This window comes from Pseudogymnoascus destructans (genome assembly GCF_001641265.1).
Source record: "Pseudogymnoascus destructans isolate 20631-21 unplaced genomic scaffold scaffold_15, whole genome shotgun sequence".
Classification (NCBI taxonomy): Eukaryota; Fungi; Ascomycota; class Leotiomycetes; order Thelebolales; family Thelebolaceae; genus Pseudogymnoascus; species Pseudogymnoascus destructans.
The window spans coordinates 188,039-201,430 of NW_020167534.1; the positions used below are offsets into that span (position 1 = coordinate 188,039).

The following is a 13,392-nucleotide window of genomic DNA, read 5'->3' on the forward strand; positions in this document are numbered from 1 at the left end:
CAATAACATGCTTACTGCGCTTTTAACAGGAACGAATAGAAGTTCCTGCACAAGAACTGATGTCTGTGGATGTGATTGGTAGCATTGTATGTTTTGCGGATTTTTATATTATTTGAGGCCATCGCCTAATCTTCTAACTTAACTAAAGCCATGCAATTATGTAAACCCCCACTCACCCCACCAATGTCCCAACACCCCGCTCGGATCCGCGCTCATAGCTATCTGTTGTACGTATATATGCGTCACCGCCCTATTTCTTCCTCTCCTCCCTTCTTTCTTCTTTTCATCAAACAAAAATTCGATTCCCCGTCAATTTACAACTTACATACACCAAACATACGCATATTTCGACGGTATGGCATTGGATATGGCTGAGCCTCATGCATTGGAGATGTCGTCGGATCAAGGTAATGTACAGTAAAAGCATGACGGGTGTCCAGGCCCTCAATTGTCTCTTCCAGCTCAGCTCTGGAGGTTGTGGTCTCACGACCCTCCCTTCATCGCGAGTCAGAGCTGGAAGAGGTAGTTGATGACCTGGTTCTGAGATTATACCGTATGAACTTGATCTAGACAATTCTAGCGCATAAGGACATGCTTCCCCCTCCCCTGTAGTCACAAACTCATGAAGTGTAGCAAACGAGCTCTCAAGATGTCTACCGATAAGATTACCTTCTTGATGAACTGGTAATTGGAGACAAGTCTTGGTTGATTGGGGGATGTAGGCTGATTTTAGGTTAGGCACGCGACGCCATACCATGCTCCGGTCTACCTGGCCCAGAAGAAAGGATACTTTGCCGACGAGGGTATCAAGGTTGCTCTGTTGGAGCCGAATGATCCATCTGGTAGGAAGCTCTTTCGGTAGGCATGAGGCGTGAGACTAACTGGCGCCAGATGTCACCGAGATCATCGGAAGTGGAAAAGTTGATATGGGATTCAAGGCCATGATCCACACTCTTGCTGTAAGTCTACGCAGAATCTACCAACCTTCCACCACCTGACACATCTCCAGGCCAAAGCCCGTGACTTCCCCGTCACCTCTATCGGCTCTCTCCTCGACGAGCCCTTCACCGGCGTCGTCTACCTCAAGGACAGCGGCATCACCACCGACTTCACCTCTCTCAAGGGCAAACGCATCGGCTACGTCGGCGAGTTCGGCAAGATCCAAATCGACGAGCTTACCCGCCACTACGGCATGACGCCCGACGAATACACCGCCGTGCGCTGCGGCATGAACGTCTCCAAGGCCATCATCGAGGGCACCATCGACGCCGGTATCGGACTTGAGAACGTCCAGATGGTCGAGCTCGAGGAGTGGCTCGCATCACAGGGCCGCGCCCGCGACGACGTCCAGATGCTTCGCATTGACGAGCTCGCCGAGCTGGGATGCTGCTGCTTCTGCTCTATCTTGTACATCGCCAACGATGCCTTCATCGCTGCGAACAAGGACAAGGTCGCTGCGTTCATGCGGGCCGTCAAGCGCGCGACTGACGATGTCATTTCCAGCCCCGCTGAGGCGTACAAGGAGTATATCGACGTCAAGCCGCAGATGGCTGACCCGGTTAACCGCAAGATCTACGAGCGATCGTACGCGTACTTCTCGCAGGATCTCAAGAATGTGGAGCGTGACTGGAAGAAGGTGACTGCGTACGGAAAGAGACTGGGTGTTTTGCAGGAGACCTTTGTGCCGAACTACACCAACGAGTTCCTGACCTGGAACTTGGAGGGCGACTCGGCCGACCCTACTGGCGACCAGAAGCGCATGGTCGACTTGCAGAAGGAGGTCGCTTGCTGTGGTGGTTTCCGCAGACTGAATGTTCAGGTTAAGGCTTGATTGATCGCATTTGGGATCTTATTTTCGTCTTGGCTGTAAAGCTAGATGAGCCACTCATTTCGATTACTAGTTTATAAACCCTATATAACGCACTTGGTAGGAGTAGATCTTATGAATGGATTGTCTACTTCTACAATGTATGGTGCAGCTCACACTTGATACTAACCCTGCGGCCAAAAGACTGCAAATGAAGTCACTGTAAATCCATCATCATTCAAATTATCCCCTCTAACGTAATTAGCTAGGCCCTTATATCAAGGTTCCCATGAGCTCAATGCCTTTTCTTGAATGTCCCAAATTGGCCTAGCCAACTCTACGAACTTGCTGCCGAATTGGTCTAGCACAAGTCGAACATGATCCTCCTTATCTGTACTATCTCGACTTCCCGTTCCATTTTCGCCACCGAATGTTGCATCCCACCAGGTCTGTTTCCACTCCTTAACCGCTAGCTTCGCAGCATCCGAATGGGGTTGGACACCACTTGCGACAAGGTAAAACGATGATCTCTTCGCATGCTTCTTCGCAGGCTTAAATACCTGGACTGAAGAGAAGCTGTTAAAGCGATAGATGGTCTCCAAGGTGTCCCATGCCTCTATCCTATGTAGCAAGACAACAATTGTCCCACCAGACCGAATGCGCTGGAGTGCTAAAATCAACTGCGAAACGGTCAAGCGACGTGCTTCGTGATTCTCTCGATATTCAGGGCGCTCATGCGTCCGAAGTACCTGGCCGTCACAAAATATCAATTGGAACGTCTGACCCCAGAACGGCCTCTCGTCGCCAAAGCTGGTGCGATCAGGGTGCGTGAGGGGTATCATCTCCACGCCATACTCCTTCGCCAACATCGTAACGTCGAGGAAGAGCATGGTCGAGCTAGAGCGCGGTAGGAGCACCTTGTGGCCGCCCTGCTGTAATGGAAGACTAATTCCAAAGGCAGTTGCGTTGGGATTGTACCTTAATGCACTGGCTGTATAGCCACCTGGCGCCATGCAGATATCTAAAATATCCATATTTCCTTCAGGGTTGGACTGTGGACTAAGGCAACGGGTACAGCTCTGCATCTCATCTCCAATTTCTTGCATCATCTTATAGAACCTATAAGTCTCTTTATTCTTTGCACCATCGGCCACGCGGCGTTGTCGTGCAAAATAATCGTCTCCGCGAACGTTCTCCCACCCCTGTTTTATTATTTAGTCTTACTTGCTTAGCAAAAATTAATTAGAGGCTTACCTTTTCCCTTGCTATAGCAAGTCTTCTAAAGGCAGGTTCATTTTGTATAAAGAACTCCTTTAGAATAGAGTTAGGATGCAGTCCTAATGTTTTAGCCTCGCCTAAGTCAACTATAGACTGCGCTTGGGTGGACATAGTTGCTTGCGGTTGAATTCCTATGAGTATTGCAGTTAAATTAACAACAGCGTGGCGGGAGTTGCTACTTAATGACAGATATGTCAAGGCTGTGAGGGCTGTGCAAATGGTGCCTTATTTTATGAGTTCTACGGACTCACAACTGGCTCTAGGGGAGGAGAGCCGATTGGCCAAATATGTCGTAGACCAACATCAAATCGATGCTCGTCGGTCGCCATAACGCTGGGAGCAAGACCTATAGGAACGAACCTTCGACCGGGTTGCCGTTATCGAACATTAGCCACATAATATTGTTCCTAACTAAGCATCGCGCATGCTACCATATGAGCGGCTCGCAGTACTATTGCCAGCCTCGTAGTTCTCAGCCTATGATAAAATAACACGTCGAAAGAGGAAAACGTGCTTGAAGTAGGAGCCTATAGCCTGTGCATGGTGGACGAGGAGAGCACTTGGCCGACCGACTATCATGGCCACTTCACTTCGGGCCATCCCTTGTGCAAGAATCGGCTTGTAGTCAACGAGGCCACCGAACATAGTCAAGACTAGCTAGCAGGTTGATAAAATACCTCGATACCTCGGCGTTTAACCATTTCTTAGGCGTGAATTTATTAATAAGATGAATAGAAATGCACGATCAGAGAGTCTAGGAAGCAGCTAAAATGCCAATTACAAAGATGAATTGCCTCATGATATAAACGTTCGAATGATGGTCGGCAAACATCAACTAGAATGGCACAACATATCATCCGCATGGTCATATTATTTTTACACCTAGAAATAAGAGCTTAAATATGAGCTCCTCTCTTAGGTTTAGTAGGCTTAAAGAGGCGTACGCCGCCCTCTGTCATTAACTATTAGGTACCGTACAGTATATGGTCACAAGCGACCTTTTTCTGTGAGTTGAGACAGTGCAATTATTTATACGTGACTTTACATGATATATTCCCAATGGGACGGGCATAAAATCACCCAAGTTGCCATAAATTCGATAAATTCGGGCCCCGCTACCCCGCCATCAAAGTGCGGGGTGCGGGGTCCAGGGTGAGTGTCAGCCCACCACCATCCTCAAATACCCCATCCCCCCACCACAAAAAACCACCACCACGAAAACCGCCATCGAAGCCCTCGGCTGCACCGTCATAATCCTCACCTGCGACCTCTCCTCAGCCTCCTCCGTCGCCTCTCTCACCCCCTCATCCTCTCCTCTCACGACCCCTCCATCCTCCTCAACTGCGCCGGCATCCAGCGCCGCCACCCCTCCGCCTCCTTCCCCGACTCCGACTGGGACTTAGTCCTCCAAACCAACCTCTCCACCGTCTTCACCCTCTGCCGCGATATCGGGGCACATATGCTTACCCGCCCTGGTCCGCATAGGGGGAATATCATTAACATCGCCTCACTACTCAGTTTTCAAGGCGGGTTGACGGTGCCGGCGTACGCGGCGGCGAAGGGGGGGGTGGCGCAGTTGACGAAGGCGCTGAGCAATGAGTGGGCGGGCAAGGGGGTCAATGTCAATGCGGTGGCGCCGGGGTATATCGCGACGGAGATGAATGATGCGTTGATTGCGGATGCGGATCGGGCGGCGAGTATTTTGGCGAGGATACCGGCGGGGAGGTGGGGGAGGCCGGAGGATTTTGGGGGGGTGGTGGTTTGGCTTGCGGGCGGGGGGAGTGCGTATGTTACGGGGGAGATTGTTACTGTTGATGGGGGGTGGATGGGGAGGTGATGGGGTTGGTTGGGACGAGGTAGTTGGGTACGGTTGGGAGAGTGGTATTGTGATTTAGGATATGTTTTGTTTAGATTCCTCGAGCTTCAGATTATTAGGACATTACAATATCATTTCTTACACCCCCTTCCTTCTCTACAACTTCCCCTTAACCTTCCCCCTCCGCCTCCCTCACCTTCCCCTTCGCCTCCCCAATCGCCTCGTTAATCTTCCCCTTCACCTCGCCCTCCTCATTATACAGGTCCTCTTCGAATTCCCTCTTCGCTTGATGTCCCTTCAGCCCCGTCGCCTGTTTGGTCTTTTCCGCTACCGTTTCTGGGAGCGGGGGGTTAGTTTTCGTTTAAAGGACTTGTGAGAGGGGAGGGGGAGTGATGGGCTTACCTCCAACTTTAATCCCCCCAACAAGCTTATCGCTCACCTTCCTATCAACCGTCTTCAACGCATCCTTCGCCGCATCAACCGGCCCCTTCTGTCTCATCGCCGAGACCGTAAAAGCCCTCGTCACAACCGGCGTGCGCACGATCTGGCGAATCGGCTGGGCGGAGCGTGCTAGAAACGACATTTTGCTTTATATGTATAGGTGGATTGGTAGGTAGGTGGATTGGGGTGTGTGTCACAGCTGATGTGGGAAGTCTAGAGCTGCTGTAGTGTGGTGATGAAGATTGATGGGATTTTGATGGATTGATTTGATGGCGGGTTTGAATTGTGAAGAGAGTAGTGGCGTTAGAGAGAAGATCAAGTCTTATATACGACACCAGCTACAGAGAAACAGGGAGTCCTGTTGTTGGGGGGGAGCTTGGAAAAATGACATGATGTCATGGATTTGATAAACTGGGGGATGATCGATACTCCAATCGTTTTGTTTAAATTCCTTGTGGGACCAATTGAACTGCATACAGATAACATAATTGTTATACCCGGTTAGGAATTGTTTAGTTATTTTAATTGGTATTTCTGTAATGCTTCTGTTGGGGTGTAGTTGACTTTTGTGTTCGTCGTCGAGAGATGAGAGAGATGCCATACCTAAGCTCGGTCGGTGGTGAAATATCACAGCTGCGTCATGGCCTACATCGAGATTCCTGCTGTTAGCGCACCTCATTTACCATTGCAGGATCCCGAAACTACGTAGCCCTGCCCACCTCACGTCACCTCATTGCACATCACGAAACTTCACATAAAGACAATAGACACAGCACACATAATCTCATCTCGTCAAAGCATACCATGAATTCTCCCCCCCCCACCCAAAAAAAAGTAGGCAGGTAGATCATACTCATACAACCCCATCCATCGCCCAGCGCTTTCCGTAGAACGTACATACAAAGGCGCCTGCTTCAATCCCCCTTTAAATATAATCCCCCCCCCCAAAACAAAAACACGTAAACACCACCACCCGCTTCCCACTCCAAGAAAAAGCACACACACCCCCCCCAGCACGGCGTAATGAAAAACATAAGCTGCTATATCACCACCCCACAACTTACTCCCCACCCCCTACCCCCGCCTCAGCAAGCATCCTAACCCTCCCCCTCTCCACCTCCGCTTTCAACTCCTCATTCCGTCTCTCCGCCTCCTCCAACCTCTTCCTCGCCTCGCTGCGATCCAATAACCTCGCCTCGCGTTCGGCCTTCAACCTTCTTTCCAGCTCCTTTAGGCGAAATACCCACCACTCCAAGTCCTCCCCCCCTTCTGGTGCCCCCGCTCTAGATCCACTGCCTCTGGTAGAGCCAGCTGAACTACCCGCGCGCTCAGGCACCTCCGCCGCCGCAGCGTTCGCATAATTAGCAGCAGCGGTAGCTTGGTGGCGGGTTAACGCCTTCGTCCTCGGTCCCGTCGGTATACTCGGCGCCGGACTGCCCGGTTCAATGACCTCGTAGACCCCCTTTCTCGGAGTCGCGGATCTAAGCGCTTGGATATCAACGCGGAGGAGACGATTCATATCCTGGAGCCTCACGATCTCCGCCCTCTGATCGGTAGAGGAATTCATGCTCGCTGACCTGACGAGGCCTTCTAGGCGATCCAGTTTCTTCGTCCGTGCTTCGAGGGTATTTTCCAGTGACGAGAAGTCCCTCGCCAAATCCCGCTCAATAGTCCTTACCCTCGTCTTGAAGCCCGCAATAAGTGCCTCAATCTTTTTCGTAGAAGCAAGGAGGTTTTTAGCAAAGCCAGGTAGCATAGTCGATACGGCTTCGAGGGACGGTAAGGCGCGGCCATTGATAAGACTATTCCCATGCGCCCAATCCGAGCCACAGATCGTCGACAACCGATTCCACATCGTCAACAACAAGTTATTCCTTTCGTTAAGCTGGTCCTTGAATGTATTCTCCAAATGGCTCAATTTCTTCCTATCCGCCTGCAACGCCGCCTCCAGCTGCGCCACGCGCGTCTCCTGTTGCCCGACGGTGCGGGTGGTATGGTTATGCGTCTTCAAGAACGTCTCGTGCTGGTGTTTCGAGTTCCGGTGCGCTTGCCGCTCTTTATCTAGCATCTCAGCCAATATCCCGTATTCGAGGCCGTGGGACTCCAGAAGTGTGTCCCGCTCGCGGATGATTCGGTCTTTCTCCAGGATCGACGTCTTTGTAGTGTCGAGCTCGCGGGTAGTGTTGTCGAGTTGTTTCTGGAGGTCGCCGATGCCTTTGAGGAAGGTGGAGCGCGTGCCGTTGAGGTCACCGAGGGTTTCGCGGAGGTTGTTCTCCAGCTCGAGTAACCTCTCCTTCCACTCCGTAGCCTCGACCTCGCGACTAGATAAGTTCTTACGCAGGCGTCTTGCGTCATCCTTAGCATTCGACGCCTCGCGATTAAGCTCATTAATATACCTCTGCACCTCCTGCTTCTCCTTCCCCGCCACCACCTCCCTCTGATGCCTCTCACTCGCCAAGCGTTGCTCCAGCTCCCTAACCCTCTCCCTCTCATCCCTCACCGCCCCCTCCGCATTCTTCAGCGCCGACTCCAGATCCCCAATCTTGATCTTATCCCCATCCTGCTCCTCCCTTAGGAACGCAATCTCCCCCTGGCTCGACTCCTGCTGCACCGTCAGGCGGTTAATCTTGTTATTCGCCTCAACAATCGCCTTCTCCATCCCATTCAGCTCGCGATTCGCATCCTCCAGCTCCCGCTCCAGCTCCTGGATCCGCCGGGTCTTAAGATCGTGATCATCCTCCAGCCGCACCAGCGCCTCGCTCATCCCACGCATCTCTGCCTGCAGCGCATTGAAGTTCTCCGCCTGGTTCGCCAGCTCAACCTGCAGCCCCTCCATCTCCACAGCCCGCTTTTCCGCGTCGGCTTCGAGCGCATCGATCTCCTCTTGCGCTTCCTTGCGCAGATTCTCAAACTCAATCTCTACCTCCTCCTGTCCCTTGAGCGCCTCATCGCGATCAGCCTGCATGGTCTGCAGGTCGCTCTCGGCGACTTGCAACTCGTGCTGTAGCTCCGCCGCCAGCGCCTCAGCCTCGCGCTTCGATTCAATCGCCGTCTCGAAATCCTCCATGCAGCTGTCCAGCTCCTTGTGCAGCTCCTGGTTGTCGAGTTGCAGACCGTTCAACTTATCCCGCAGCTCCGCATTCTTGTTCTCCAGGTCCTCGCGCTCCGCATCTGGAATTATGGCAGTGACGCGCGTCAGCTCGCTACCGCGCGACTGCGGTCTCTCCCGAGTGCGCGAAGCAGAGCGGTCGAGGATGCTGTCGCCGGCGATCGAGCCGCCTCTGCGGTGGCCGAGCTTGAGGTCCTCAATCTCCTGGTATAGACGCTCCTTCTCGCGGTTCCGAGACGTCAGCATTGAGGTCTGCGCGCCGACTTCCCGACGGAGCTCGGCGTTCTCGTGACGCAGCAGGTCGCTCTCGCGACGGAGATCATCGACAAGGGTGCTAGCTGCGCTGAACGCGCCACCACGGTCATCGACTCGCTCCGACATCCCCGAGCGCGGTCGCGTCGGAGACCCCTGTCGCTTCTTGGTGATATGGTAGATATTAGTAGTGTGATTCAACCCCGCTCCTCCACCCGAAACCACACTCTCGCTCCTGAGTCTGAAGATCTCGTCGCGGAGCTTGCGGTTATCCTCGTCGGCTTCCTCGCGCCGCGCGGTCTCCTGCTCGAGAAGGTCTTTCCACACGTCCATCTCCTCCCTTGCATCCATGTCCTCGCCTCGCTTCTCGCCCATGGACCGCACGGTCTCGGCGAGCTTGCGCTTCTCGGACTCGCGGGAGAGGCTCTCGGTACGCATCTTCTCGATTTCGACTTCGTATTCCTCCATCCGTTCTCGCAGGTAGATTAGTTCCTGTTCGCGCTCTTGTGCACCTTCTTGGTCGAACCACTGGGGTTGGCTTTCGGATGATGCGCCGGAGCGAGCAGTTCCTGGTCGCGGCGAGCCGTCTTTACTCTTCTCGAGCTCTTTGACTTTGCGCCGTAATGCCTTGTTATCTCTCTGCATATTCGCGAGGACCGTTTTCATCTCGACATTCTCAGAAATCATCTCCTTAACGCCTTCTTCAGATAACTTGTCCAGCCTATCACTGAGGAACATGACCTTCAGCTTCAAATCAAAGTTCTCCTTCGAGAGCCGCTCAATAGTGCTACTCTGCTCCTTGAGCGTCATATTCTTTCCATGACGTTCCGTGCTAGGCCCTGGAAGCTTACCCGGTGAGACACCCGATTTATTCCTGTATTCTTTGGCGACGGATTCCGGAACATGCACGTTACGAACATGCCTCGCGATGACCGTGTCTGTGGGCGCAGCCAGCGAGTGGCTCGTCGCGCGCGGTGTCGCTGGCGCATTTGCGTAGTCGTCGGCGGTTTGACTACTATCCGCTCGCGACCGGTTCCTCTCCTCTTCCTCCAATGTCCCGAGAACGGGCTTCAATTCGGCCGAATCATCGATGCCAGATGCCATGCTGCCTAGACTGATACTTCGCGATAGCATGTAGCTGCTGTGTCGAGACGCGCCATACGCTGGCACAGCGCCACCAGACAACATAGCGTAGTCCGTCCCGTAGGTCATATCACTATTCTCCTCTGCATCAGTATTCGCGACAGACGACGATACAGACGATCTCTGGCTCGCATTTCGACTCCTTAGGAACTTCGGCCGTCTCCCTGACCTGCGCCTATTAACCAGCGCCGCGCCAGGGGTACTCCCAGCGTCCGCAGCATTAAGACTCTGATTCGATGTCTGATGCCGTATCGTAGACCGCTCATCCGACGAGTCCCCCTTAGTCCCCTGCAAAGATTCCGGCTCAAATATCCTCGGCGTGCCCTGCCGACTCAGTCCTTCCCCATTTCCGTTCTCACTCTGCGGCGGGCTCGGAGCATCCGACGTAACATGTCCTTCAATATCATATCCCATACTCACCATCGAAATCGCTCTCGACACCGTCCTCGCCGCCGCCGCAGCAGTCGGCGACGACATAGTCTCCAGCGACGACGTCGTATTCCCATTATCCACCAGCGAATCCCCCAACATCGACCCCTGCACATGCGGCGTCTCCCTCTCTGACATTGGCGTAAACGACTTCTGCCTCCCCTCGTCCCGCGCCGCACCCTTCGTCGGCGTCCTGATCCCCGGTATTCGGTCCGCAAGTGCGACCGGCTCGCGCGCCCCGTCGAATAAATACGTATCGTCGGCGCCCGGGTTGGCGGACTGGCCTATGGGGCTCGGCCCGGGGAGGAAGCTGCTCTCCACGTCGTTTAGGTGCCGGCGCATCTCGCTCTCGTCCATGGTATCGGGGTAGCCGTCGCTGTGCTCCTCGCGGCTTAGGTCCTCGGACATCATGCTGCTCTCCCCCGGCGGCAGGGCGGGGAGGTTGCCTAGCGAGGGGAAGCGTTTGGCGGTTTTGTTATTGTTGGTGGTAGTGTTATCGTCGAAAGCCTGCTGGTGCTCGTCCATACTTGAGTCGGCGAAGCTAGTCGGTTTGGCAGGCGCCACGTTCTCGTCGTCGTTGGTGGCCATAGTGAACCCCTCTACGTTCTTCTTGCGCGAGCCCTTGCGCGAGCCCTTGCGCGAGAGGGTGATGCGCGCTTCGGCGGGCGGGGGCGATGAGTCTTCGGTCGCGGTCATGGTGTTGCGGGCATTACGCGTCGCGGTGATGAGGGGTGTGAGGGCGAGTAGGAGGTTCGCGGCATGAGCGACTCGGTGCGTGGTGGTGGTGAGTTTTATGTGTGGGCTCAGACACACGCTGCTGTTTGACCTGCGTCGTGCAGGACCGGGATGTGGATGTGCGCTGCAGCGGGTGTGTAGGTGATGAGGTTATGGATTGTTGTTGAAGAGGTACAGAATCGGTGAGACAGTGTTCTGAGGTTAGTATTGTTATGGCGCGCGGGTTCATGTCATGGTTCGTGGGGGAAAATGAAGCTCGAGGTTGTTGTGGTGCATGGCGACTGGGATCAGGGGACTCCATCACGTGATCCACCCATCCTCCCGCCAGATCCGAGATCCATCGGCCGCACCAGCCAACCAGTTAGAAGTGTTAGAAGGTTAGGAGGACATGACATTGATGTTCATTATTGGGAGAGGTGGGGGAATACTAGCTAGCTACCAGCCATCATCGATAACTGTTACCGATAACGGGAATTATGGCCCATAATACTGACAGAAGCGCTACCACATAAGCAGGTAGGTTCTACAGGCTGACAGAAGCTATAGCGCTTCTGTCAGCCTGTAGAACCTACCTGCCGAGTAGTCTCACTTACCACCTCCATACTAACTTGAGCCTCAACCTCAGTACTCTAAAGGATATCCTCTCCCTCTTGTATAGACTACCCCATTGCATTATACGCCTCTTACACTTCCTTTCTCTCTTCTTTTTCTGTTTATTTGCCGCTTGTATAGCCTTAACTTCTGCCTTAAGTAGAACAGCAGAATGCATCATAACTTGCGCTCCTTTAACAAGGCAGCTAATAGCATCATTGGTTAAGGTAGGAGAGGTATTCTAATGTCATACGACACAGTCTAAGATAATCTAGGTTATGTAGGATCTTAAGGGATTAAGGAGACTTATAAAGGCTTATGATAATAGTATGATCTAGTATAGGATCCATTTAGCATAACTTATATAAGTTAAGCATGAAGCTCCTATCTAAGAACTAACTATATAAGTAGATAGTTAGTTCTTAGACAGGAGCTTCATGCTTAACTTAATATAGTATTCTTTATATAATAAAGCCACTTCTCGGGGTCAGAGCTGCTGGATTTGGCAGGGCGCGGTTTCGGCTTTACGCACCCTTTACCTCCACGCTAAAGCCAAATGCACGTGATCACACATCGAATCACAGCCCCATATCGGTTACCCTTTAGACGGTTCCTGGTTCCTGGTCCCTGTGGTCTGCTTTCTGTTTCTCTCTTTTTTGCTCACCCCAAGGTACTGTTACGATGGTCATTGTAAGGACACAGGGAATACAGCTCTCCGTAGGTGCATATGGGAGTGCGAGTCGGAGGTGATGCTGTATTCTATCCTATAGGTCTACTACGAAGGATACAAAAAAGATGAAAGGGGAGCTTATAGCTTCCTACCCCTTATGTACCTAAATGGGGTCCGACTCGGCTAGGCCTTAGCGTACCGGTAGATCCACTCCCGTCTGCCGCCCGAATCGACCCCGACCCTAGAACATCTATGCTGCTATACTACTATGTCGCCTATTCCGCGTTGTCTTACGGGTCCGAGGGTACCCCGTGTAAGGAGGCATCCTTACATTACCCCCCCCCTTGAGAGAGTGCTTTGTCCTCAAAGCGCGTGGCTCCGTGTGCCGACCGAATGGTAGCCGAGTGTCGGTATGGTCTAGGTAGTCTTTGTTCGAAGATCGTGGTGCTGAATGCGTCCGTGGGATGGATCGCGGAGCGTGCTTTGTTCCTAATAAAAGCGGATTGTTGAGGTCCGAGTTGGCACCGTATAGTATCCAGTTGTGGTGTTGCGCGTCGCGAGTTTCTTAGTTACTGTGCGCGCGCTACTACTCCTCAGAAATTCATTGTTCTAAGCGGTTGTTATGGAGCAACCGATTCCACCCAGGATTCGAAGGCTTCTTTTTACAACAACACCGCCTACGAACCCACCTCCCGAATCCAGTAAGTAGCCCCTCTTGTTCGTATACTGTATACTAATCTGATTGTTTCATAGGAAACAAAACAAACCAGACGACCGAGTAGGTGATGATTGCGCGCCGACGCGTAGGTGATAACTTCTGGGCTTGGGGCTGACGGTTTTGTAGGAAACCTTTTCGCGAAGATGCCCGTCCTGCTGCCCCCCGGGGCCCTCCCGGCTGCGTACCGCGTCCTCTGTATGAGATGCGTGCGCCATATTGGGACACCCGACGATGCTCCCATGGAGCACGAGTGCGTTTGGAGCGAGAAAAGCTCCAAGTGCGCCTACTGCGTGAAGCAGAAGGCACCATGTGTGCCGGTGAGTTCTCGGGTGCTGTTCGGTCTGGTGGTTGGTTTCCTGTGCTGACTTTCTGGGGGATAGATTCTCTGGTTCCTCGAGGAGGA

At 53.0% G+C, this 13,392-nt stretch overlaps 5 protein-coding genes across 5 annotated transcripts; 2 read left to right on the forward strand and 3 right to left on the reverse strand.

Annotated features, from left to right (window-relative positions):
- The first annotated feature begins 199 nt into the window (after positions 1-199).
- On the forward strand, positions 200-3,074 carry NMT1_2 (glycylpeptide N-tetradecanoyltransferase). Its single transcript, XM_024468203.1, has 5 exons — positions 200-407; positions 634-684; positions 739-842; positions 892-959; positions 1,010-3,074. Exons 2-5 carry the CDS (start codon positions 650-652, stop codon positions 1,829-1,831), a joined length of 1,029 nt encoding a protein of 342 aa, XP_024322784.1. The 5' UTR covers positions 200-407; positions 634-649; the 3' UTR covers positions 1,832-3,074.
- On the reverse strand, positions 2,086-3,196 carry VC83_04575 (uncharacterized protein; the record flags this gene model as incomplete). The annotated part of the gene is made up of 2 exons (XM_024468204.1): positions 2,086-3,009; positions 3,062-3,196. 2 exons carry the CDS (start codon positions 3,194-3,196, stop codon positions 2,086-2,088), a joined length of 1,059 nt encoding a protein of 352 aa, XP_024322783.1.
- A 934-nt stretch (positions 3,197-4,130) lies between these two features.
- On the forward strand, positions 4,131-4,922 carry VC83_04576 (uncharacterized protein; the record flags this gene model as incomplete). Its single annotated transcript, XM_024468205.1, has 2 exons — positions 4,131-4,237; positions 4,364-4,922. 2 exons carry the CDS (start codon positions 4,131-4,133, stop codon positions 4,920-4,922), a joined length of 666 nt encoding a protein of 221 aa, XP_024322786.1.
- A 141-nt stretch (positions 4,923-5,063) lies between these two features.
- On the reverse strand, positions 5,064-5,917 carry VC83_04577 (uncharacterized protein). Its single transcript, XM_024468206.1, has 2 exons — positions 5,304-5,917; positions 5,064-5,237 (listed from the first exon to the last, which is right to left on the reverse strand). The coding sequence occupies exons 1-2, from the start codon at positions 5,482-5,484 to the stop codon at positions 5,071-5,073; spliced, it is 348 nt and encodes a 115-aa protein (XP_024322785.1). The 5' UTR covers positions 5,485-5,917; the 3' UTR covers positions 5,064-5,070.
- Positions 5,918-6,402: 485 nt separating this feature from the next.
- Positions 6,403-11,349, reverse strand: ORF1 (the record flags this gene model as incomplete). Its single annotated transcript, XM_024468207.1, has 1 exon — positions 6,403-11,349. Exon 1 carries the CDS (start codon positions 10,969-10,971, stop codon positions 6,403-6,405), a length of 4,569 nt encoding a protein of 1,522 aa, XP_024322788.1. The 5' UTR covers positions 10,972-11,349.
- Between the last annotated feature and the right edge of the window lie 2,043 nt (positions 11,350-13,392).